This window comes from Rhineura floridana, chromosome 20, assembly GCF_030035675.1.
Source record: "Rhineura floridana isolate rRhiFlo1 chromosome 20, rRhiFlo1.hap2, whole genome shotgun sequence".
NCBI lineage: Eukaryota > Metazoa > Chordata > Lepidosauria > Squamata > Rhineuridae > Rhineura > Rhineura floridana.
The window spans coordinates 15,223,642-15,249,257 of NC_084499.1; the positions used below are offsets into that span (position 1 = coordinate 15,223,642).

General features: G+C 46.6%; 1 protein-coding gene, 1 non-coding gene and 1 pseudogene across 5 annotated transcripts in view; all 3 read right to left on the reverse strand.

Moving 5' to 3' along the window:
- Positions 1-25,616, reverse strand: part of MVB12B (multivesicular body subunit 12B) — a 97,943-nt gene that overhangs the window by 35,525 nt on the left and 36,802 nt on the right. For all 4 annotated transcript variants that reach the window (XM_061604083.1, XM_061604085.1, XM_061604082.1 and 1 more), the window contains exon 7: positions 24,067-24,164. In XM_061604083.1, the coding sequence (XP_061460067.1) occupies positions 24,067-24,164 (98 nt within the window). The remainder of the gene's footprint in view (positions 1-24,066; positions 24,165-25,616) is intronic.
- LOC133374094 (5S ribosomal RNA) lies at positions 6,752-6,870 on the reverse strand (annotated as a pseudogene).
- LOC133374021 (5S ribosomal RNA) lies at positions 7,019-7,137 on the reverse strand. Its single transcript, XR_009759795.1, has one exon. It is a non-coding gene; the product is annotated as a 5S ribosomal RNA (ribosomal RNA).

The following is a 25,616-nucleotide window of genomic DNA, read 5'->3' on the forward strand; positions in this document are numbered from 1 at the left end:
GAGTTATGATAAATCCATCTATTCAGCCATGTCCTTTAAGATGAGTTGGATTATCTCTGTCGGTTGATGTTATTGGGAGATCCGGAGGGCAATGGCAAAAGAACACGTCTTCTCTGTAGTAGCCCCTCTATGGAATGCTCTCCCCCATGAGGGCCGCCTGGTGCCAACCTCATCTTTGTTTTGGCATCAGACAAAGTTGCTTTTGTTTTCCCCGGCATTTGGGTGGAACCAATGACATGACGGCATCGTCAAATCTGTTTCCAAGGCGTTTCATGCGACATCATTGCATTGTTGAAAAAACTTGGGTTGCCAATCCCTTTGGGACTTTTACTTTTTGAAAATGGGAGGGAATACATTCTATAAACCTAACCATTTTTCACATTTTTTTTTTTTAAAGAGAGCGCACCATGGTGTTCTGCTTTGTATTACTGTCATTTGTGACTGCAAGTCGGCAGCTCTCAATTGAAACGCAGCACAGACGTACTCCAAACACATAAACTCTCTCTGCCCAATGCACCACATTTCATCCATGTGAGAATTCCACATGCTCCTGTTCGAAGATACAGGTTTTTTTGTCGGGAGCTTAATGTTTCCTTGCTTTGCTCATATATAAACAATCAAACGGAAGCCTTTTCCTAAAATAATAAGCCCGACTGTCATCCAGAACAGTGCAAAGCAAAACACAGAACCAAAAAGGACACAGCACACCCGATGACTGTCCCATCCCAGTGGAGCACAGAGTTCGCGGAGTGACTGTGCAGGACTTGGTTGGCAGGTGAAAGTGAGACGTACCTTGGGAGGCCTGTTGAGAACAGATGACAAGCTGCTTAGGGGCCAGGATGCAGCCAGCTGGATGAGGGCCAATAAACTGAGCCTGAATCCTAGCAAGACGCAGACACTGTGATGAGGTTGGTGGTTCCCAGGTTCAGATAACTGGTCAGTTGCCTGCTTTGGATGGGGTTGTACTCCCTCTGAAAGAGCAGGTTCGTAGTCTGGGGGTGCTTCGGGATCCATCTTTGTCGCTAGAGGCCCAGGTTACCTCAGTGGTTAGGAGTGCCTTTTACCAGCTTCAGCTGGTAAGACAGCAGCGGCCATTTTTGGACCAGGATAGCCTGACCACTGTTGTCCATGCAATAGTAATTTCCAGGCTGGATTACTGTAATGCACTCTTTGTGGGGCTGCCCTTGAGGTTGGTCTGGAAGCTACAGCTGGTGCAAAATGTGGTGGCACAACTGCTTACTGGGGCAGGGTATTGCCAACATGTTTCACACTGCCCATTAGCTACTGGGCCAAGTTCAAGGTTCTGGTTTTGGTGTACAAAACCCTATGCAGCTTGGGACCAAGATACCTGAAAGATCGTCTTACCCCTTATATACCCAGTCGATCACTGCGCTCTGCAGGGCCTCCTGCAGATACCATTTTATCAGGAGATCCATTTTGCACAATATAGGAAGCGGACCTTTCGTATAGTGGCACCTACCCTTTGGAATTCCCTTCCCTTCAATATTAGACAGTCACCATCTCTCTTATTTTTTTCGGTGCCTATTGAAGACCTTCCTCTTTTGACAAGCCTTTTAAATATAGTCTGCATCTATGCTGGAATTGCTTTTAAATATGTTTTTAAAGTGTTTTTTTAAATATGTTTTTAAGAGGTTTTTTTAATATGTTTTAAAGTCTTTTTGTTTAAGATGTTTCAAAGTGCTTTTCATGTTTTTGTTTGCTGCCCTGGGCTCCTTCTTGGGAGGAGGCTATAAATTTAACAAAGTTAATAAATTAATTAAAGAGTCTGGGTCCCAGAACCAAGATCTTCAGGACCAAGGAGAGCTCCAAGGCAGCAGCCACATTGCTCCCAAAACAGTGCAGTGCTTAACTGAAGTCTTAAAGCAAGGAGGGGAAGCCTATGTCCCTCTAGATGTTGCTGGGACTACAACTCCCATCATCCTTGACTTTTGGCTACCCTAGCCAGGGCTGATGAGAGGTGTAGCAACATCTGGAGAGCATCTTAGCCTGGTGTAGGCCTTGATGATTGTCCAAGTCCCAACCTTGAAAGGATTGTAGGATTGAGTAACAAGGGATGGTGTTGCTCCTTTGCTGCTCAGCTGCCCTGGAGCACACCTTCTCGGTATCCTAGGCAATGGTTCCCAGGTGAGCAAGTGACCATGCCACTGATCTTCCTGGATCAGGGGCAGGGAACTTGTTGCCCTCCAAATGTTGGGAGACTCCACCTCCCATCAGCCCCTGCAGCCAGCATAGCCAATGGTCACAGATGATGGGAGTTGATCCATAAACATCTGGAGGGCCACAGGTTTCTCCATCCCTGCCCTATAATATAATGCCATGCTCTCAATGAGGACTTCCTTTGCACACAAGCACACTTATGCGTGCGGGGGGGAAAGCATGCTTTTTAAAGAGACTGAATTACAGCCTAACACTCTCTACTACAAATGCCTTTTCAATTACAAAAAGTGGGCCATTGAGACATCCATATTACACAGGCCACTGAGGGGGAGTGCAGTGACACCTGTCAACAGGACGCAGCCTATGCCGGTTCATCTAAAAATAAAGTAAAAAAATTAAATTAAAATGCAATTTGCCACACTGATCATTAAAAGAAAATCATTCTTGATGAGGAGGAAAGCCGTCACAACAAGGTTGTTTCATTTGTTCCACACAGATCCGCTCTCCAAAATGAGAGAACAATTCCTTTGCATTTTTATCTAAGCACACGAATTATGCATTATGCATTTTTCATCAGCCATCGGCTTTTTTCTCTCACCAGAACAGCCTTTTTTTTAAAAAAAAAAATAGTGACACTGAAATGAACAATAGCCAATGTGTTATATTATTCTTCATCAAACCTCCAAGTGAAAGGGGGGGGGAATTCCTCTGTTAAATCACAATAGTTGTTGGTCAATGCAATGTAGCAGATTAAATTCAACGTCTGCGTGTGTGTGTTTTAACACACCATAAAACAGCACGATAAGGTGGCTATAATTTTTTTTAAATTTTACTCCAAACTCCATCACACACATGATATACAAGCACCAAAAGAGGGAGGGGAGGGGGAAATTGTGTGAAAAGTAATCTTGCATAATCAGTACACGCCATCTGGAACAATTAAACGATTTCTATAGAAGTGTGAGGATCAGTCATATCTGCTTATTAAAGATCAGAAATTATACAAGTAACAAATCCTCGAAAAAACTAAGCGTGCTCTCGCCTGTCAATGCTATTTTAACTTCAAATACTGAAGAATGCTTGATAAGGCTGAAAAGAAGAGATTAATATATGCAAATTACACTGAGCATTTAAAATCCCCTGCAACTGTCTCCAGTGTTCCTGTCCCTTTTTGCGGCATTTATGTTTTATTCATTCATTCACCCAACTCACCTGTCACTTCATAAGCTATAATATTATGGGGGTATTATTAAACAGCATAAAGCCCCCGCTTTAATTGGAAAGCTTCATTGCATTTTCCAATTATTTGGACTAAATTAAAAGCAGATGTACATAGTTTAATAAGGAGTCTAATATCAGTTCCGGGAAATCAAAATTCATTGTCATTACTGTGCCACGATACTTTTGCAAACTGTACTCCATTTTCGAAGAGGTGGCTTCTCTCTCCAAAGGAAATCTGTGTCGGCAATCTGTTAATTGTCATTCCGTTAATAACTGTTTAAATATCCAAATGGCACAGCAGCTTCCCATTAAAAAAAAAATTAAAACGATGGGGCGCAGAAAAGCAAAACAAATAGACTTCCGATCCCCGGTAATTCAGGCACGTTCTTCCCACAACTGGTACATGATGTGCACAGGCATATACAATTAGCAATGTGTCTGAAGCAGGGTATGTTGAGGAAGAGCCATGGCTCAATGGCAGAGAGCTTCTGCTTTGCATGCCAAAGGTCCCAAGTTCAATCCCTGGCATCTCCTGGAGGGGCTGGGAGAGACCCCCTGCTTGAAACCTTGGATCACCACTGCCAGTCAGTGTAGGCAGTACTGAGCTGGATCAGTGTTCTTCAACCTTGGGTCCCCAGATATTGATGGACTACAACTCCCATCATCCCTGACCAGTGACAATGCTGTCTGGTGGTGATGGGAGTTGTAGTCCAACAACATCCGGGGACCGAAAGTTGAAGAACAGTGCGCAAGATGAACCGCTGGTCAGCTCTCTTAGGTCATGATCCTGAAGCTGTTCTTCGCTGAGAATTGACTAAATGGAATGTCAAAATTTGACACTCCTCCCCCCCCCATGAGTAATGGTGATACCTTCTGGCCTTCTTCAGATGCTCAGTCCTGGACACACGAGGGCAAAATTGCACATGCGGGGCAGGAGTGCACGTGTCGCCTATCTTCACACCCAAGTCCATTCCTGGGCAAGATCTTGGAACGAGTGGTTGCTAGCCAGCTCCAGGCGCTATTGGATGAAACTGATTATCTAGATCCATTTCAATCGGGTTTTAGGCCTGGTTTTGGCACTGAGACGGCCTTAGTTGCCCTGTATGATGACCTTTGTCAGGAGAGGGACAGAGGGAGTGTAACTCTGTTGATTCTCCTTGATCTCTCAGCGGCTTTTGATACCATCGACCATGGTATCCTTCTGGAGAGGCTCACGGAGTTGGGAGTTGGAGGTACTGCTTGGCAGTGGTTCCGCTCCTACTTGGCGGGTCATCTTCAGAAGGTAGTGCTTGGGGAACATTGCTCGACACCGTGGGCTCTCCAATATGGAGTTCCACAGGGGTCGGTTCTGTCTCCCATGCTTTTTAACATCTACATGAAGCCGTTGGGTGCGGTCATCAGGAGCTTTGGAGTGCGTTGTCATCAGTACGCTGATGACACGCAGCTCTACTTCTCCTTTTCATCTTCTTCAGGTGAGGCTGTCAATGCGCTGAACCGTTGCCTGGCCGCGACAATGGACTGGATGAGAGCTAACAAACTGAGGCTCAATCCTGACAAGACTGAGATGCTGCTGGTGGACGGTTTCTCTGATTGGATGGTGGATACATACCCTATCCTGGATGGGGTTACACTCCCCCTAAAGGAGCGGGTTCGTAGCTTGGGAGTCGTTCTAGACTCTTCCCTTTCACTTGAGGCTCAAGTAGCCTCGGTGGCACGGAATGCGTTCTACCAACTTCGGTTGGTAGCCCAGCTACGTCCCTATCTGAGTAAGGAGGACCTCACATCAGTTGTACATGCTCTGGTAACCTCGCATTTGGATTACTGCAATGCGCTCTACGTAGGGCTGCCTTTGAAGACAGTTCGGAAGCTACAGCTAGTGCAAAATGCGGCTGCCAGATTGTTAACAAGGACCAAGCAGTCCCAGCACATAACACCTGTTCTGGCTCGCTTGCACTGGCTACCAATATGCTTACGGGCCAGATTCAAAGTGTTGGTATTAACCTATAAAGCCTTATACGGCACGGGACCACAATACCTGTTGGAACGCCTCTCCCGATATGAACCGGCCCATACACTACATTCTGCTACGAAGGCCCTCCTCCGGGTTCCGACTCATAGAGAAGCCCGGAGGGTGGTGACAAGATCTAGGGCCTTTTCAGTGGTGGCCCCCGAACTGTGGAACAGTCTCCCCGAGGAGGTGTGCCTGGCGCCGACATTGTTATCCTTTCGGCGCCAGGTTAAAACCTTCCTCTTTTCCAAAGCATTTTAATTTAAGTTAACCTGATTTTCATATCTGTTGTACTGATTTTAGATTGTTCTTATTTTATATGTTCTTATTGTATTATATTGTGTATTTTATTGTATTCTCTGTGTTCACCGCCCAGAGAGCTACTGCTAGTCGGGCGGTATAAAAGTCTAATAAATAATAAATAATAATAAATAAGTCACCAAGGTCTGGAGAAGGCTTATAAGTGTGCTTGTGTGAACAGGCTTACTCCTACTGCTGTTGCCAGGCTAGGTTGAAGGTACTAGAGTACAACGCCCTGAACAACCTCATGGACCCCCTTACCCTGCACATCTCAAGTCGATCGATCGCCAAGATCATCTGGGGAAGCACCACTATTAGCGGTCCCCCATGCAGTCATGTCAACGAGGAGGTTGTGCCTTCAGAGTTGTGGTCCCAACTCTGTGGAACTCCCTCTGAGTAGACGTCCAAGTTGCAGCTAAAACCGTTTTATTTTGGAGGCCTTTGTATCATGGATACTCCTCTGATGTTTTACATTTCCTGGTGTTTGCACATTTTGGAGGTTTTGAAATTTCTTTACCTTTTTATGATCTGGTTTATATTTTGTATATTGTATATTTCTATTGTCATAAGCCACTTAGAGATCCAGATGATGAAAAGCAGAATTGTTGTTATATGCCTGCCTGCCTGCCTGACTGACTGATTGATTGATTTGTTTTATATCCCGCCCTTCCTCCCAGCAGGAGCCCAGGGCGGCAAACAGAAACGCTAAAAACACTTTAAAACATCATAAAAACAGACCTTAAAATACATTAAAACAAAACATTAAGAACATTTTTTTTAAAAAGCTTTAAAGCATCTTTTTAAAAAGGGTTAAAACATATTTAAAAAATTAACAAGCAATTCTAACACAGACGCAGACTGGGATAGGTCTCAACTTAAAAGGTTTGTTGAAAGGGGAAAGTCTTCAAAAGGCGCCGAAAAGATAGCAGAGATGCCTTCAAGCCGATTACGACTTATGGCGACCCTATGAATCTTTTTTGGATATATTCATACGGTTTTCACGATAAGAGGTATTCAGAGGTGGTTCACCATTGCCTTCCTCCAAGCCTACGGCACCAGGTATTCCCAGGCAGTCTCCCATCCAAGTACTAACCAGGCTTGACCCTGCTTAGCTTCCCAGATCAGATGAACTTGGGCATGTTCAGGGTAGTATGGCTGTAAACAACAACAACAACAACAATGTAGCTCTTGCTGTTATATGTCTTCAAGTCGATTGCAACTTATGGCGACCCTATGAATCTTTTTTGGATATATTCATAGGGTTTTCACGATAAGAGGTATTCAGAGGTGGTTCACCATTGCCTTCCTCCAAGCCTATGGCACCTGGTATTCCCAGGCGGTCTCCCATCCAAGTACAAACCAGGCCTGACCCTGCTTAGCTTCCGAGATCATACGAGATCTGGTGTGTTCAGGGTAGTATGGCCGTAGGCAAAAAGCACAATGCACTTTTTAAAAATAAATAAATGCTACCTACAACAGCCACGTTGTACTCCACAGTCGGAGGTAGTTTGCCTCTGAATCACAGGTGGGGAGACTTGCTGTTGCACTCAGGTCCAGCTTGCAAGCTCCCCAGAGGCACCTGGTTTGGCTACTGTGAAAAGAGAATGCTGTTCTGTCCACCCTTTCTCTAAAAACAGCCTCCAAATTATGCATAGTGTGAAGAAAGTGGTTAGAGAGATTTTCTCCCTCTCTTATAATACAAGAACTCAGGGGCATCCAATGAAGCTGAACATTGGAAGATTCAGGACAGACTAAAGGATGGACTTTTTCACAGCAGTGATAGCTGCCAACCTGGATGGCTTTCGCAGATGAGCTTTGTAGTTTGCTGTTATGTGCCTTCAAGTCGATTACGACTTATGGCAACCCTATGAATCGGCGACCTCCAAGAGCATCTGTCATGAACCACCCTGTTCAGATCTTGTAAGTTCAGGTCTGTGGCTTCCTTTATGGAATCAATCCATCTCTTGTTTGACCTTCCTCTTCTACTACTCCCTTCTGTTCTTCCCAGCATTATGATCTTTTCTAGTGAATCAGGTCTTCTCATGATGTGTCCAAAGTATGATAACCTCAGTTTCTTCATTTTAGCTTCTAGTGAGAGTTCTGGTTTAGTTTGTTCTAACACCCAATTATTTGTCTTTTTCGCAGTATGTGCAAAGCTCTCCTCCAACACCACATTTCAAATGAGTTGATTTTTCTCTTATCCGCTTTTTTCACCATCCAACTTTCACATCCATTCATAGAGATCGGGAATACCACGGTCTGAATGATCCTGACTTTGGTGTTCCAAGGTTCCAAGAGACATCTCTGCATTTTTCTAGTTCTCTCAGAGCTGCCCTTCCCAGTCCTAGCCTTCTTCTGATATTGATGGCTACTAGCTATGATGGCTATGTTCTACCTCCACTATCAGAGGTAACAGGTCTCTGAATACCAGTAGCTAGGAATCACGTGGGGAGAGTGCTGTGGCACTGAGGTCCTGCTTCCAGGCTTCCCATAGACATTGGGTTGACTATTGTGAGAAGAGGATGCTGGACGAGACGGCCTTTGGTCTGATTCAGCTTTGCACACTGAAGATCCAACCTTCAACCTTTGGCATCTCCAGGTAGGACTGGAAAAGACTCCTGTCAGAAACCCCAGAGAGCCACTGCCCATCAGTTTAGATCAGCCTTTCCCAACCTTTGGGGCCCCAGATGTTTCTGGACTACAACTCCCATCAGCCCCAGCCAGCATGGCCAATGGCCAGGAATTATGGGAATTGTAATCCAACATCGGGGGACCCAAAGGTTGGGAAAGGCTGGTTTAGATGGATAAGTGATCAAGATGGATCAATGGTGTGATTCGGTATAATGCAGCTTCCTATGTAGGCACGCTAAGCAGCTGCCCAGCCCATGTCGAACTGCGACAGAGCTACAATTCCCAAAGTTCCCTGAGAAGAGGGATTGACTGTCAAACCACTCTGGGAATTATAGCTTGTTTGGGGGAATAAAGGGGCTCCTAACAACTCTCAGGACCCTGAGCAAACTACAGTTCCCAGGATTCTTTGGGGGAAGCCATGACGGTTTACTGTGGTATGAGACTACTTTAAAGGAATAGTGCAGTTGGGGCCCAGATCTTCAGACAGCATCATTCTGAGGAGGGGGACTCTGGAGCGAGGGGAGGGAGAGAAGTGGGGGCCACCACCTGGCCATGTGAGAGGCCCCCCCCACTGCAGGTGAAGAAACTGGGACAGCCATTGCAGCCCTCTCCATCTCCTGAAAAATGACCACAATGGCCTCCCAGTTCCTTCACCTTCAAATGGGACAGCAAAATTTGCGGTGGCCGGTGAAACCTTGCGGCTGAGCCTCACGGTTGCACCCCAGTAAGCTTTATTATCGTTTATTTATTACATTTATATCCCACCTTTCTTTTCATAAGAGAAACCCAAGGCGGCTTACATATGGTTCCCAGGCGGTCTCCCATCCAGGCAGTGACCAGACCTGACCCTGCTTAGCTTCAGCAGCACGCTGGCCTCATATGCCTTCAGACTATAGCCTGGGACTTTACTCAGAAGTAGACCCACCAAAACTAACAGGCCTACAATAGCTGTGCATTTCAGTGTGTCCACGTAGAGGCAGCGGGGGATGCCACCCTCAGTGCAAACACAGCCTTCAACAGACAAACCCTGCAAGAACAACCACCCAGAACTAACGTTCCTTCCCCAAAGAAGCTGAAAGCAGTTCTGTTAGCAGCGGATTAAAAACAATGGCATCTCTTTTTCTTTATCCGCCTCTCACAGCTACCTATGTTAATAAAGGTGCTGCCACACTGTGCCTACTGAACTATTTAATCATCTTTGAAAAGTGAGGAGAAGGGTGGTTTGGGGAGGGGAGAGGGATGGGTCAAAACAATAGTTTTTGCGGAGGAAATATGTGACTAAACTCTGATTAAAATGTCCTCATCACCGGCAGATAAAAGATACAGTATTTTTTAAAATGCACGTTGAAGAGGACAGGATATCATGGCCCAGAGGACCAGGCATTTCTTTGGCAACCCAGGGGGGGAAAAAAAGTCCACTCCCTCTCTCTGAAAGAGAATTGGAGGTTCGAGCCCAATTCCGCCTTTTGAAAGCAAATACGGAAAGGACATTTTTTCTATTCAAGCTGCCACCGGGGCTCATTAATCAACACCAAAGTACTTCGACAGGCCCGAGCTCGAGACAAAGCTGTTACCAAACCACTGGCTGGACGTTTAATTTTAATCTCGAAATTTGGACCTCTTTACGATAAGTGCTTTGGCGAAGATGCTTCTTTCCAAAGTTTGGCTTATGCTTTATCAACACATGCAGGGACAGGTTGAAGCAACAGAAAAAGGTATATTATGATTGCTATCTATTATTATTACACTTATATCCCACCTTTCCTCCAAGGAGCTCAAGTTGGCATATGTCGTTCTCTTCCACTCACATCTTCTCCGCACAAGAACCTTGTGAAGTAGGTCAGACTGAGTGACAGTGACTGGCCCAAAGTCACCCAGTGAGCTTTAGGGCTGAGTAAGGATTTGAACCCTGGTCTCCTGAAAGCCAGTGTGGTGTAGTTGGTTAGTGTGTTGGACTGAGGCCAGGGTTCGAATCCCCACACAGCCATGAAGCTCACTGGGTGACCTTGGGCCAGTCACTGCCTCTCAGGAAGGCGATGGAAAACCCCCTCTGAATACCACTTACCATGAAAACCCTATCCATAGGGTCACCATAAGTCGGGATCGACTTGAAGGCAGTCCATTTCCATTTCCTCCTAGGTCCTAGGCCGACACTAACTCCTGCACCACATTGGTGCCCCTTGTGCAATTACTGCATACACTTCGGACGTCTGTGGTGTGAAAGTGTTTTGTTGTTCTGTTAAAAAGGATTTATGTAGTAATAAGAGCTGTAGTCCCTATGTTCATTTCATTTTTAATTTGTATATTGCCACTCTGTATTACTGGATACAAGATGGTTTACGACCCACTGAAATGAGAAAATATGCAATAGCAAAATCACAATGCCATCCTATTATATTTCAAACTATAGCTAACCCCCCTCCCCCAGCAAAGTCCAAGGATCCATATCACGGATAGCGCTGGAAGTATTGCAAGGTAACAACACAATATCAGCAAACAATAAAACAAAGTCATCCCACCCCCCACTACAACAAATTAAATAATGACAGCCAAACACTTTGGGAAGTTTCTCCATCATGAGCTGCAAACGTATTGTGGGCAACATTCATATTTAGTCACTAGGTGCTGTTACAGTATTCTTAGCCACAGAAAGAGGCACCGTAGCGACACCTAGTGGCATATAACAAACACTACAAGAACAACAACACAGCTTAATGATAACTCCAGACAGATGGACCTATGTCCCCAGCACCTATTGTTTTCTAAGACTTTATGTCACAAAAGACAGCTAGTCAAGCTAATGCTTCTTTCTCCGCTATGCAAGGGCATGACTACTCAGCACCCTGGTTCTGCATGTTACACAGATATGAGGTACCATAAAGTTCTGGGACTCTATTATTATTATTATTATTATTATTATACCACTTAATATATATAAAAATCTCTAAGCGGTGTACATAAGATAAAGCAGCCAATATTATAAAAATATACAATTAAACCACAATACAAATGTATACACAATACAAATTAACAAATAAATATTAAAACAATTGCCTTGCACTTCTCCACTCAACATCTCTCAGCCTCCTGGCTTCCACCCAGGACTCCATCCATCCACCCAGGGTCCAACACACAGAAATCACCCCCAAAGTCTCACAAGCTTCCCAGGGGATCCCAAAAATGGCAAACAGAAGGATGCAGGGGCAGCTGGAGGCCCAGGCTGCCCCTGCGCTGGAAGGTGCCTCTGACAAGGACATTGTTCTTGCCAAGGCAGCTTAGGTAGAAGTGCGGGGCGCGGAAGGCAAGCTCCAGGGGGCGGCGCGAGATGAAGCTGGAGTGGCCCATGTCAAAATCCACCAAGTCCTGCAGCATCACTGATACTGCAAGAGCTCATCTAGTTTTGGTAACCTAATTTTAAATCATATCAACTGTTCGATCACTAACAATGGATTCCACTTCCTGCTTCAGTCTCCATTCTCCTGTATAAGTAGTTAAACTGCCAACCCAACATCCCTGTGGAACCACCCAGGCCAGAACCAAGAACCTTCAGCTCGGTAGGCAGCTTTTCCAAGTATGTTGAGCCATGAGAGGAATGGTTTGCAGCACCTTCTAGGGCACAAAGTATTCTCAGTTTCTTCACTGCCTGCACTCAGATAGAAAACACTTATGTCACAATAAGGAGCTATTTGTGCACTGATTCATCTGACGCAGTAGTCTACAGTGACTGGCAGAGTTTCTCCAGGGTTTCAGACAGGTTCCTTCCCAGAGACGCTGGGGATTGAATCTGGAACCTTCTGCATGCAATGCATGTCCTCTTATCACTGAGAGATGCCCCCTCCCTATACAGAGGGACACCAACAGCTGGTGGTTCCATGTCAGCGGGGCAGTGGAATCTGCTCCAGGTTTCAGTCCGCATGTCTTCCAAGGTGCAAAGGACATCGGCCAGCAAAGTTCAGTCTAAAACCAGAAGCAGACTGCGCTGCTCTACTGACATGGACCCACCAACCGCTACGGGACAGGGAACAGCGGAGCAAGTGGCAGATTGGCCCTCTCCAGACTTTAGGTCAAGAGCCATTGCTGAGAAGTCAAAGGAGCTTCTACAGGGATCAGCACCTGGTGCTCCAGATGGTGCTGAACTACAAATCCTATCACTCCTGGCCATAAGCGCTGCTTGCTGAGGCTGATAGGAGTTGTAGTCCAACAACAACGTCTGGAGGGCTAAAGGTTCCCCATACCTGTTGCTAGGGCTGTCAAGATACGTGAAGCGCCTTGCATGCTCTAAGAATGCAACAACACCCTCTTCATACCTTACGACAATAACAGGCAATGCCTGCCCCTCATTTGGAAAGGCAAGGGAGAGGTTACGGGGGAACAGCTGCAGACATGGCCATTTCTGAAATGCCTGAGGTCCAAACGCTTGCCCAAACGTTGCTGTCCAAGACGGGAAGCGCATCAGAAGGTGAGCCTTGTCAAATTACCGGCATCTCATGCAGAACTGAGAATGCCACGTTATCGGTGGATCACTAGATCTTTGATGCCATAAAACAACCCAGGCATGCAGGAGAGAAAAAAGAAACACCCAGCTCTCTAGATAACAAAGGATCTCAGGCTGGCATCATTCATTGTCTTGTAGACAATGGTGAGACAAATCTGCGGAATAATGAGCTCCTTTTCAGCAGGCTGACAGATCTGTTCCATCTCAAGTCTAATCTATGGGACCTAATGTTCTTTACAGTGAAGGCAGCCAAGATGTTCATCTTCAGCTTGCAGTTCTCGTTTGTTTTAAAGTCAACAACTCCCTGGAGGCACTAGAGGAGCACAGATGGATACAAACTGGTACAGAGACTTCAAAACAGGGGCCGACGTTGGCTCAGACTGGTACGGCGCCTTCAAAGCGGGGGCCGATGAGTTGGACTCAATGCTAGTCCTACTCAGAGTAGACCCACTGAAACTGATAGACATGAGTAAGCCAGGTTTATGAATTTCAATGGGTGTATTCCAAATAAAAAGTAGGCTGCAATCAGAGCTTGGAAAAGTTACTTTTTTGAACTACAATTCCCATCAGCCCCAGCCAGCATGGCCACAGGATTGGAATGATGGGAGTTGTAGTTCAAAAAAGTAACGTTTCCAAGCTCTGGCTGCAATCCAATACATGTCTACTCAGAAGTAAGCTCCATTGGGTTCAATGGGACTCACTCCCAGGTAAGTGTGCATTGGATTGCAGCCTTAGCTGGATATAACCCTAAGCTAACTCAAACCGGTAGAGAGCCTTCAACAGGGCTTTAAATACAGTAGGTGGCAATACAGAATTTGCTATCCAGCAGAAGCCTAAGGGGCCGGATGCATGTTTATCCTTCCTCCATGGAGATCAGGTGGGGTGTACGATTCGCTCTCCCCTGCCCCATGTCACCCTCCCAAAAATCCATAAAGACAGATTAGGCTGTGAGAAAGAAAGTAGTTGAAAGGTTTATTCTCCCTCTTTCTAGAACCCAGAGCCAACCAATGAAGCTGAACAGTGGGAAATGCATGATGGATAACTGGAAGTACTTCTTCAAACAGCGCATCATTAGACTGTGGGATGTGCCACCACAAGCTGAAGCCACGGCTACCAGCTTGGGACCAGGCAAAGTCCACAGAGGATAAGGCTGACTATGGCTACTAATCATGGAAAAGACAATAACGCTGGGAAAAACCGAAGGGAGTAGAAAACGAGGAAGGCCAAACAAGAGATGGCTTGATTCCATAAAGGAAGCCACAGACCTGAACTTACAAGACCTGAACAGGGTGGATCAGGACAGATGCTATTGGAGGTCGCTGATTCATAGGGTCGCCATAAGTTGTAATCGATTTGAAGGCACATAACAACAACAGAACAAATTAAACCAGAACTATCACTAGAAGCTAAAATTATGGAACTGAGGTTATCATACTTTGGACACATGATTTGGACACATGATTCACTGGAAGAGACAATAATGCTGGGGAAAACAGAAGAAAGTAGAAAAAGAGGAAGGCCAAACAAGAGATGGCTTGATTCCATAAAGGAAGTCACAGACCTGAACTTACAAGACCTGAACAGGGTGGTCCATGACAGATGCTCTTGGAGGTCGCTGATTCAGAGGGTCGCCATAAGTCATGATCGACTTGGAGGTGCATAACAACAACAACAATCATTTTGCATACCTCATTTCACTTCCAAACTGATAAGCACCATAGTTTGCTATCCAAGGGAATTATTCTAGTAATATGCAGATATTTCCCCCCCGAGTTTCACATAATATTAGCATTTGAGATCACCCAGGGATGTTCATCATCTGATGAAGGCTCCGGTCAGACAAAACGAAGTGCTATTCCACTCCATCTACGGTGAATTGATGGAATCCATTAATTATCAGGCAGTGACACCCGCGAGCTGAGATTTTTTTAAAAACGGATTAGACAAAGTCAGGGAGATATGTTCTGTCAGTAGCCGTTAGCCGCAGCTGCTGGTTCATAGGGTCACCATAAGTCGCAGTCGACTTGAAGGCACATAACAATATGCTGCCTCCACGTTCAGAGGCACCATGCTTCTCTGAAGACCAAGCCGATGGGCAGCCAGAGCAGGAGAAGGCTCACTGTGCTCATGCCTTGCATGTGGAATTCCCATTGGGGCATCTGGTTGACCCCTGTGGGAACAGGATGCTGGCCTAGATGAACCTCTGCTCTGATCCAGTAGGGCTCTTCCTATGTGGCTCAGTGAGCTTCGTGCCTGAATAGGGGTTTGAATCTGGGTCTCCAGTCCTGGTCTGTAAGCCACTCTAAACCTGCTGCCCTCCAGGGGTTTTAGATGGCAACTCTCATTCACCCCAGCTAGGACAGCCATGTTGGCTGGGGCTGATTGGAATGAGGAACTTAGGGAGTTGCCTTATACTGAATCAGACCCTTGGACCATCTAGCTCAGTGCTGTCTACATTGACTGGTAGTGGCTCTCCAAGATTTCAGGCAGGGGTCTTTTCCAACCCTACCTGAAGATACTGGGGTTTGAACCTGGGTCCTTCTGCCTGCAAAGTGGCTGCTCAACCACTGAGCTATGACCCTTCCCTGGAATTGTAGTTGAAAACACTGAGGGCACCAGGGTGGAGAAACTTGGGATCCCACCCAACTAGGAATCCTAAACACCATTTTCAATGTGTTTAGGATCCCTGATTGGTTCCTCCAACCTGGTGCCCTGAGGGAGAAGCCTGTGAGCCCGGACCTGCTCTTTGTAATCACATGAATAGGGAACTTCTGAAAAAGGTTTATACCAGGGATGGGGGAACCTGTGGAGACTGGTGGCTCCGATGTCAGTGGGACAGCGAATCCGCCCTGGCTTTTAGTCTGAACTTTCAAGGAGCTGTCCAAGGTGCTGATCCTATTTTGGGAACCGGTTTCAGGGCCTTGAACAACTCCTTGAAAATTTGGACTAAAACTCAGAGAGGATTCGCTGCCCCATTGACACTGAAACCACCAGTCCCATCCTTCAGATGTTGTGGGACTCCCAACTCCCATCAACCTCCAACCAGCACGGCCAATGGTCAGAGGTAGTGGGAGCTGGAACCCAGCAACTTCTGAAAGGTCACAGGCTCCATTCCCAGAGCAATAACGTAAGAACGAGTCAGGTCAATGACCCATCTAGTCCAGCATCCTGTTCTCACAGTGGCCAACCAGATACTCGTATGGGAAGCCCGCAAGCAGGATCTGAGCATAAAAAGGCCCTCCCCTCCTGCAGTTCCCAGCAACTGGTGTTCAGAAGCATACTGTCTCCAGTCTCGGAGGCAGAGCACAGCCATCATGGCTAGTAGCCACTGACAGCCTTCTCCTCCATGTATCTGTCCAATCCTCTTATAAATCCATCCAGTCTGGTGGCCACCACTGCTTCCTGCAATATGTCATGACGCTAGAGAACTAATTAGATTTGGCTAAGTGATGGCGTTCCTGAAGGCAAGTGAAGGCAATTTAAAATGAGTAAACTAAGAAAGGGCTGCATCCATTGCTAATCTGACTCAGAGTAGACCCATTGAAAACAATAAACATGACCCACTTAGATCCATTAATTTCAATGGGTCTGCTCCAAGGAGGACTTAGTAGAACAGAGCCCATAGCTGCAAGTCTCGGGTCACAAAGAAAAAGGGAAGCAGTTTTTGGCACTGCCAAAAAGATTTGTAACAGCCCCAGGAATGTACGATTTGTCCCTAAAACACTGTGAAACCTTTGTGTCCTTTTGATTGCACAGAGGAGAAAACATCTTGCCACTGAATGAAACAGCTTTTGGTTCCAGCACGCACACACAAAAATCTTTTTTTGGAATCAAGGCCAATCCTCATCCCTTTGGGAGCTGTTAACATATTGTCCTGAGACAGGCTGTTTTACTAACTCCACTGTAAAAGCTGCCAAGGTATTCAAAAGCTGATCCATTTCATAGAAACTTTTGATGGAACGTTTGCACTCCTCAACCTGACATCTTTTAAAGGATGCAATCCAGGACCCAGATGAACATACACCAAAGTCCCATTGAAAGCAATGGCGCAGAAAGAATTGAGATTAAGCATAGGTCAAATTAATTACAAATGTCGCAATGCATCCCTTTCATTTTTCTGTTACTTTACATTGCTTTTATTAAAATGAAACTATGAACTGAGAAAATATGATCTAGCAAAAATTTGGCTCTTTCTCTGACCCACATAAATCAGCGGGAGAGTTTAGCATACCAGCATCTCACCCACTGAAATAAAATGTCTTTAAACCATGGTTGGATCTCGCCCATAGGCATGTGTGATGATGATGATGAACTGCATTTTCAGTGTTCAGGACGACAAGCTATATGCAAGTGAACTGAATATTCTTTCCTTTCCCCCCCCCGGCTTCCATTTCCCTCTCATGTAAAATTTTCGACTGTATTCTCCTTGGGGGCACGGATCTGTCATCTTGTAGTTTGCAAAGCAGGAGAAGGCAAACACTAGATCAAGATTTCTGTGTGATTTGAAGTAGGAATAGTTTATTATTTATTTGACAAAATTTATATACCGCTTGATTCTAAAAAAAACCTCAAACACCTCAAAGCAGTTTAACACAGGAGATTTTAACTAATGACTCCTCTGCTTTTGAACCAATTAAACTTGTTTAAATTTAAACGACATTATTTTCCAAACTCAACGCAGGCACCTTTCCCAGGTAGCAAAGCAAACGCAAGATGGCTGTCAATTCAAGATTCATTCACTCTTAGTAGAAAACCTATCGTTTAGATTTCCTCCTTCATGCTGCACACCAGTAATACTGAAGTTCACCAGAATCAAAAGTAGCATCTCAATTTTCAACACACACAAACATAGCAAATAAAACCCACCTCGGTTCTCTGATTAGTCAACTAAAGCTTTAGTTGATTAATCTATGAATTCAACTGATTCATGACCTCAGCACTCTTGCTCTCTCAGAAGGGGTCTACTGTAGTACTATTAACACAGAATTTATATGCCCTTTCTCCCACAAAAGGAAAGAAGCCCAAATAAAAGCCACATTAATTTTAATAACACACGTTGTGCTCCATACCCAACATCTGCCGAAAGGTAAAACACACACACACACACACACTTCTTGATGCGTTCCCTTCTCTCATCCACTCCTGGGCTTATTGTTTCTTAAGTGACGGAAGGTTTAATCAAGAAAGCAGGTAATTCATCAATCGCAACGAGGCCGCCTGTGCGGGGATGACAGCCCCCACATGGCTTTATACAATGGGAGAAAAAACCTGGCCACCTGTCAACCGCCAACCTTTTACATCGGGATATACAAATGCTCTCCCCCTGATCAGTCCTCCAGACCGTCCCCTCCCTCTGCCCGATTATATCTCTCCGTTATGTTCGGGGCCGTCCCTCTCCTGTTATTGGCGAGGACAGACGGCGAGAAGACAAGGCGAGCGATGGCTGTTTATGCACCATCGTAAAAATTTATGCACCCTTAAAGTGACTTATTCCCCCTTCTGTTTGACTCCCATTATAATAAATAATTCCCCTCCTTCCCCTTCATTCAGAATTCCGCCTCATTTCTGTGCTTCATTATCTGTCGTCTCGGTGTAAAAAGCCTTCCTCCTTGCCCTCTGCTTACATTTTCTCTCACGCTCTCTGCCTGCACTTGCAGTTTCAATAAACTAAACCGACACGAGGGCAAGTAGACCTGAAATGTGTGGTCTAAACAACCACTTTTAATTACGCTGGCAGCCATAATGCATGCAGGGAGGAAACAGTAACTATAGCTAATTAAGCCAGTTTCTGACATCCCGTTCCATTTCCGCAGTCTTCCGTCACACTTTGGTGTGACCAAGAGAACCGAGGGCGGGGCTATGCAGATAAGAGCAGGCTCAACCCTCAATTGGCTGGAGCCCATTTACTTTCTTCCATATAAGCAGTGAACGTATTGATTCAGTTGCTACACTTCTGCCAGTGATCTCAAGACCATACACAATTTAAAAAGAGGAGTCCTCATTTTGTAGACGTGACACAAAAGCGAAGGGGGAGACTAGGAAGGAAAGTTTGTAGGCGCCATGGCCACCTCATGAGGAAGTGCGGAGAAGGTCACCAAACGGCAGTCTGTCCTACCCAGGCCGATGCAGGAGCCCATGCTCCTGCGCCCACCTCTCTCAGTTACAGCCAGGTAGAACAGCCATTGACGGAGACAGCTGTGGGAAGGGAGGAGCCAAATGGGGACAATGTTTCAGTGAAGGCCGAACCTCTCTGCCCCCCCCGACAACAAGGTGCCAGGCCTCCACCACTATATCCTCTTCTCTCAGGACAGCGGGATGTACGCCCCCTCGCCACGCACCTGATGACAGGGATCTAACAACCCACAAGCTGGGGGAACACCGTTGTAGAGGGTAGACATCAGGCCAGCTTCTCCACTTTGGGAACAGGACAGGAATCCTGTCAAACTCGACATCTCTTTTGCTAGTAGTTGGCCTGGCCCCAAATAGTATCACGGCTCCAAGCCTGCCGCCATACATAAAGCCTCATCAGCACAATTTATTTGACGCCCAATGATTTATTTGTTTTTTATTGCATGTATATCCTGCTTTTCCTCCACGGAGCTCGAGGTGGGGTACATGGTTCTCTCCTTTTCCATTTTAACTGCACAGAATCCTCTTGTGAGGTGGGTTCAGCTGAGAGGCAGCAACTGGCCCAAGGTCACCCAAGTGAACTTCATGGCCAAGTGGGGATTTGAACCCTGGTCTCCCCAGCCCAAGTCCGACACTCTAACCACTTCACCACACTGGCTCTCACTGTAATACCACGTTAACCATCATGGCTTCCCCCAAAGCACCCTGGGAACTGGTGAAGGGTGCTAAGCGTTGTTAAGTGACCCCTGTTGCCCTCACAAAGCTTCATTTTCCAGAGTGGTTCAACAATGCATCCCCAGGGAACTCTGGAAAATGCAAGAAATAGGGGTCTCCTAGCAACTCCCAGCAAGCTACAACTCCCAAGGTGCTTTGGCGGAAGCCAAAGCTCTTTAAATGTAAGGTGCGAATGTGACCTGACTTGCTAGGGAACAGGAGAATTTATCCATACCGCAATGACTGAAGGACGCATCTAAGGTAGGTTCCCAAAATGTGGTCCATGGACCATCAGTGGTGCATGGGCTTCATTCGGGTGGTCCACGGTGTGTTGATGGGTTTGTGGCTGAAGATGGGAGACGGCACATCCATCGCACTGAATATTCATATTGATTTTATTTGCATTTTTGTTGCTTCTTTCATTTCTTTTCTTGGATTACAAGGATAATTCCATGGAATCACAATGGCTATAGCAGGCAGAGAAATCATTAAGTGACTCGCCGAGACCCTCAGTGGTCTGGGGGGTGGGTGGGAGGGGGAAAGTTTGCAAACCACCGATTTAGAGAAAAGCTCTGCGCTTTGAGCTCAGTGCCTCCGAGCATCTACAAAGTTCCTTTTCCTCCCCTGGCATCCCCCGGCCAAGGGTGAATGGATTTAGGGGATCTACACAGCCATTGCCAACCTGGTGACTGTGCTGGCTGGGGCTGATGGGAGTTGTAGTCCAAAACTTCTGGAGGGCACCAGAAGTGGGCACAGGCTGCAGTGCTGAGCGATGTGGTGTAACGTAAAAGTATACACACTCATGAAAAGAAAGAAAGAAAGCTTGCCAACTGACCAGAAACAAGCAAGCCAACGAAAGCTCAACACAAACTGGCCTCCCACTGGGCCTTTTAATAGCAGCCTGATCCACAGAAACCAGCGGGCAAAGCTTACTCTGGCAGGGAGCTTCAGGGCTGTTGCCTGCCAACAGCAGCCTGACTTGCAGACGTTAAATGACACCGGAGAGACAGACAGCAAAAAGAAACTGAAAGGGCAAAAAAGAAACTGAAAGGGCAACACTTCAGGGCAGATCTGACAACAGCTACTAGCCAACAGCTACTAGCGCTGAGAGGCAGTGTGCCTTCAAGTGCCACAGGGGTGGGGAACCACAGCCCCTGGGTGGGGAGCATATGCGGCCCTCGGGACCTCTCCATCCGGCCCTCGGAACTCTGCCCAGGCCACGCCTCCTCTCTGCAGGCCACACCACTCACCCGCCCAGCTGCGCCCCCTCCCTGAGTGTTTTTGCCCGGCCGCAATGAGTCTTTGAACTCTGGTCTTGCCTCTTGGCTTTCCTGGATGGAGAATAGCGGGAGAGCGTGTGCAGAAAGTCGCCTACTGTATAAAGGTAAAGTTTACGTTCCTTGCTCTGCCCAATTCTGCCTCTAGCCCCACCCACCATTGGCATGTGGCCCCTGGAAGGGAAGGGAACGTGGCCCTCGGTCTGAAAAAGCCCCCCCCTCGAAGTGACAGATGCCAGGGACAAGCAACCAGAAACCGTTGTCCTCATGCAGTGCTCAAATTACCGGTGGGGTGGGGAGATGGGGAGGGAGAACCCTTAGCCCATTCGCTTTGAGCTGGCCGCATTCACACCTGTTTTTAGAAGGCAAGAGGGGGACACGATGTGGTTAAAATTGGTGGGGGACATAAATGGGGCTTGGAGACTCTAACAGAGCTCCCCCCCCAAGTTCTCTGTCCCCTATAATTTAAGCACTGCCTTCATGCCCTGGATACAGGCTTCCCAGAGCCACTTGGCTGTTCCCTGTCGGAGACAGAATGCAGGGCCAGATGCGTCTTAGGTCAGATCCAGTTGAACAATTCAACTCATCTCCCCTCAACCGCCAGCGGCCGTTCCATCAGCCTTGCTGAAAGACCAGCTCCATCAGGTACCTCCTGCCCCTGAACTGTCCCCTACGCCAGCTGGCCGCGCTAAGACCTTCTGTGTAAGAACTGGTGCCTGAGTTGGCTTTTTTCCTCTTCCCTCCCTGCTCCTTCCCCCTTGTGTGCCGTGTTTTTCAGATTGTAAGCCTGCAGGCAGGGGCTGTCTTGTTTTAATGGATTGGACGTAAGCCACTTGGGGAGCCTTCACCCCTGAAGAGTGAAAAGAAAACACTCTAAATCAATCAATCAATCAATCAATCAATCAATCAATCAATCAATGGTGTCCTCTTGAGAGGGGCCGGGTTGCTTGCCTCCCAAGCAGAAAGGCCCGTCCAAAGTCCCGCAGAGCTGTGGTTTCCAGAGAGGTACCAGGGAAGAAAAACCTCGCAGGGCTTCCTTCTAACCTCTCTTCCCCGCTCCAGGATCATCGCAAGGGCAGCATATTCCCACTCTTCTCATTTCCAAACCCATTGAGACCACCAGACTAACGGGGCAAAGGGGGGCATGACCCAACACCAACATGAATGATGCCGTTGTTGCATTCCATCACTTTAAGAGCCCTATGGCAGCTGTTTGAGGAGGGGGAAGAAAGAAAAGAAGACCAGCACTTGAACGGCCCTTTCATTAAGGTACATGAGTGAACGCCATGTTCCTCTGTCATAAGTGTCACTCACCATTAATAAATAAATAAAAGCCAAAGACGACAAATCAGCGGGCTGCCCCTTTTTTGCATGCGCGCGCATGTCTTGCTATGCGATGGTGCCGCCCTGCCAGAATTTCACAGCTTAATATCTTCCTTCCTTCCTTCCTTTTTAATTATAAAAAAGAGAGAAATCCCAGTTGCTCTGGGCAAGGTCGAGCGAATGCCAGAGGTTGCTTGGCTGAATCGCAAACTCCGTCAAACCCAGCAGACCGGTTTCGCCAACGGCCAACCAGATGACTCTGGGAAGCTCCTATGTACAGACATTCCCCATTTTGTCTCAGCATTTTGTATTCAAAGATAGACTGCCCCTTTACATAGAGCTTCCATTTATTTATTGTGGCGAATAGCTAGCGATTGCCAGCACCTACGATTTGGTGCCTCCACTGTACTCTTTCTGGCACCTGCTTAAAGCATGTTGGTTTAGGCAAGCCACGATGGCGATTTATTAAGTTTATATCCCACCCTTCCTCCCAGGAGGAGCTCAGGGCAGCAAACAACAAGCAACAAAACATCAAAAACATTTTCAACAAAAACTTCAAAACAAAACATCTTTAAAGCATTTTTAAAAACATCTTTAAAAAAAAAATCTTTAAAAACATCCTAAATATGATTCCAACACAGATGCAGACCGGGAGAAGGTCTCTACTTAAAAGGCTTGTTGAAAAAGGAAAGTTTTCAATAGGCACCAAAAAGACAACAGCGACAGCACCTGTCTATTATGCAATGGGAGGGAATTCCAAAGGGTCGGTGCCACCACACAAAAGGCCCAATTCCTATGTTGTGCAGAACAGACTTCCTGATGGTGTCCTCACCTACAGAGCACATTGACTGGATATACAAGGGGTAAGGCAATATTACAAATTAAAACACATTGTGTGATATACGGCTCACCACATGGGAAAGGGGGCAGCCACTCTTGACAACATGCAAGAACAGCTGCATGAAACCAGAAGGACATCTCTGCTCTGTCTCCAAACTGCAGCTCAGAGACAGATAACCTTTCTCAGTGCAACAGCCACATGCCAGTGGTGTGTGTGGCTAGAGGCAAAAAGTGGGTGGAGCGGCAGATGTGACTCTTTCCTTTGCACAGAAGGTGACCTTCAAGCCATGCACAATTCAGAGGTTTCTACAAACACATCCATCACCACGGTTCAAAGCCATGCTCCAGTCAGACAAAAGCAGTTGGGGCAGAGTGGGGCCAGCGAGGGGTGTGTGTCCTGGGGAGACGGGGTGTGGCTTGAGAGGGCCAGTTAGAGAGATCTGAAAAGCTGCATTTGGCCCTTGGGACCAAAGCTCCCTACCAGTAGCCAATAGCGAAATTCATAGATACCAAGTCTAAAAGCAGCTAATCATCATGACAGCTATAGGCAACCTCTGGGTTCAGAACCAGTATGCCTCCAAATACCAGTTGCTGGGGACCAGCAGTGGGGAAGGACTAGCGGGCAGCCCGAAGCAGCACAGCAACAGGGTTGGAACAGGCCTTTTCAGTTGACTGCAGCACCCAACCAGACTAACAACGACTACAGGCAACTCGAGGCTTCTGACCATGCAGAGGCTCCTTTTAAGCTCCTGTCAACCGCGTCTGAGTGTCACACCCCAGCATCTTCTATAGCACTCCAAGATATCCTGAACTTCATCCCCCCATCACGCCCCGAAAATGGTAAAGTGACCCCAAACGACTGTTTTGTTTCCTTGCACAGTCAGGCTGGCTGGCTTTGGACTTTAGCTGGTCAGCAACAACTCCAGTAGCCAACGCTGTCTCTGGCTTACCTGATATGGCATATAAATTGGAGTGCTGGTACTCAAAATCTGGTCGAGTGCCATGCCCTTTCCCTCGGAAGCTAGCAGGAAGCGTCAGCGATATATGCCTAGCAAGACAAAAAAAAAAAACAGAATGAGGTGCCATTATTAGAGGTCAAGGCTACCAGCAGATCGCAAAGGTGGAACGATAGGGGCCCTTGCACTAAGCGTGACCTGTCTGAGCCCTGAGACTGGTGTCAAAAGGCCTTGTTTTTGGAGTTCAACAGGTGGGTAGGCCTTCTTGGTGGTGGCACCAAAACCTTGACATACAACCCCCATTTTGAAAACCTTTTGTTCAGACCAGAGTTCTATCTTCAATAGATCTGCCATTTAAAAAAAAAAAAAATCTGACCCTGCTTGTCCTATGTTTTAACGGAAATCTTGAATGTTGCATCTGGATGCACTTAGCGTCTTTATTGCTTATTACTCTGTAGTTATTTCCTATATTTTTTAGGTCAATTCTCTTCATTTGGCTTTTGACCCACTTACAATCTCCACCAAACCAACCAGTTGCTTTAGAGATATTTCTGGACACAGGGTTTTTGCTTTTGCTTTCAAATCAACCTTGTAACCCATTGGTCAAAATTGTGAAACAAATGTAATGGCCTCCGTAGTTGATTTTGCTGAAAGGACACAGCAGCAGCAGCAATGCTAAAATCCTCCGTCTGCAAGAGTGGACTTAGAGCTGAATTGACTGCCAGGGACCACTAAGTTCTCTCGTTCACAGTCACACCTAGGAAGAAATTGGGATTTTAGGACAGGCGCTCGCTATCCACTAAGACTCCCGGGCATCACGGTTGGTGGTCAACTTTCTGTATTGGAGCCAACTTCATAATTTTTGCATGCCACGGCAGGCCTAAGTTCTTGGGAGAAAGTGGAATGTAAAATTTGCAAAGGCAGTAAGGGCTAGTAACTTGAGACGGTGGCATAAAACGAACAAGGAAAGAGAGTTAATATTGGTAAACATATGAGCCCACCTTATGACGAGACAGATGGTTGCATCCATCTCACCCAGTGTTCCTCTGACAGCTGCTCTCAAGGATCTTAGGGAGAGAAGGGTCTTTAATCTCCGTATATATGGTGGAAGAGGGAGAATAGCTCAATGACAGAGTAAGTGTTTTGCATGCATAAGGTCCCAGGTTCAGTCCTTGGCATCTCCCAGTTAAATGGCTCTCTGGCAGAAGGACTCAGAAAGGATCATCAGACTCCGTGTATATTCTCTAATCACACAACAGGAGAGTGCAAGTTGGTACCAGGCGCAATTCAAACTCCTGATGTTCCCAGTATGTGTTTGTTTTTCATGTTTCTAGCCCCTAAGCTGCAGTGATAGGAGACCAGCAGCACTTTGGCTCTTCTTTCCCTAAATTGATTCCCAACTGTGGCCTTTCTACCCGGCTGCATCAGACGAAGGGCCAAGATAGCAAGGCCTGGCTGGAAGTAATGTCCAGCCCCTCTTCTCCCAGGACTGCTTTCAGCTGTCAGCAGCCATTCATTCAACCTGGTCCCAACCTCACTTCATG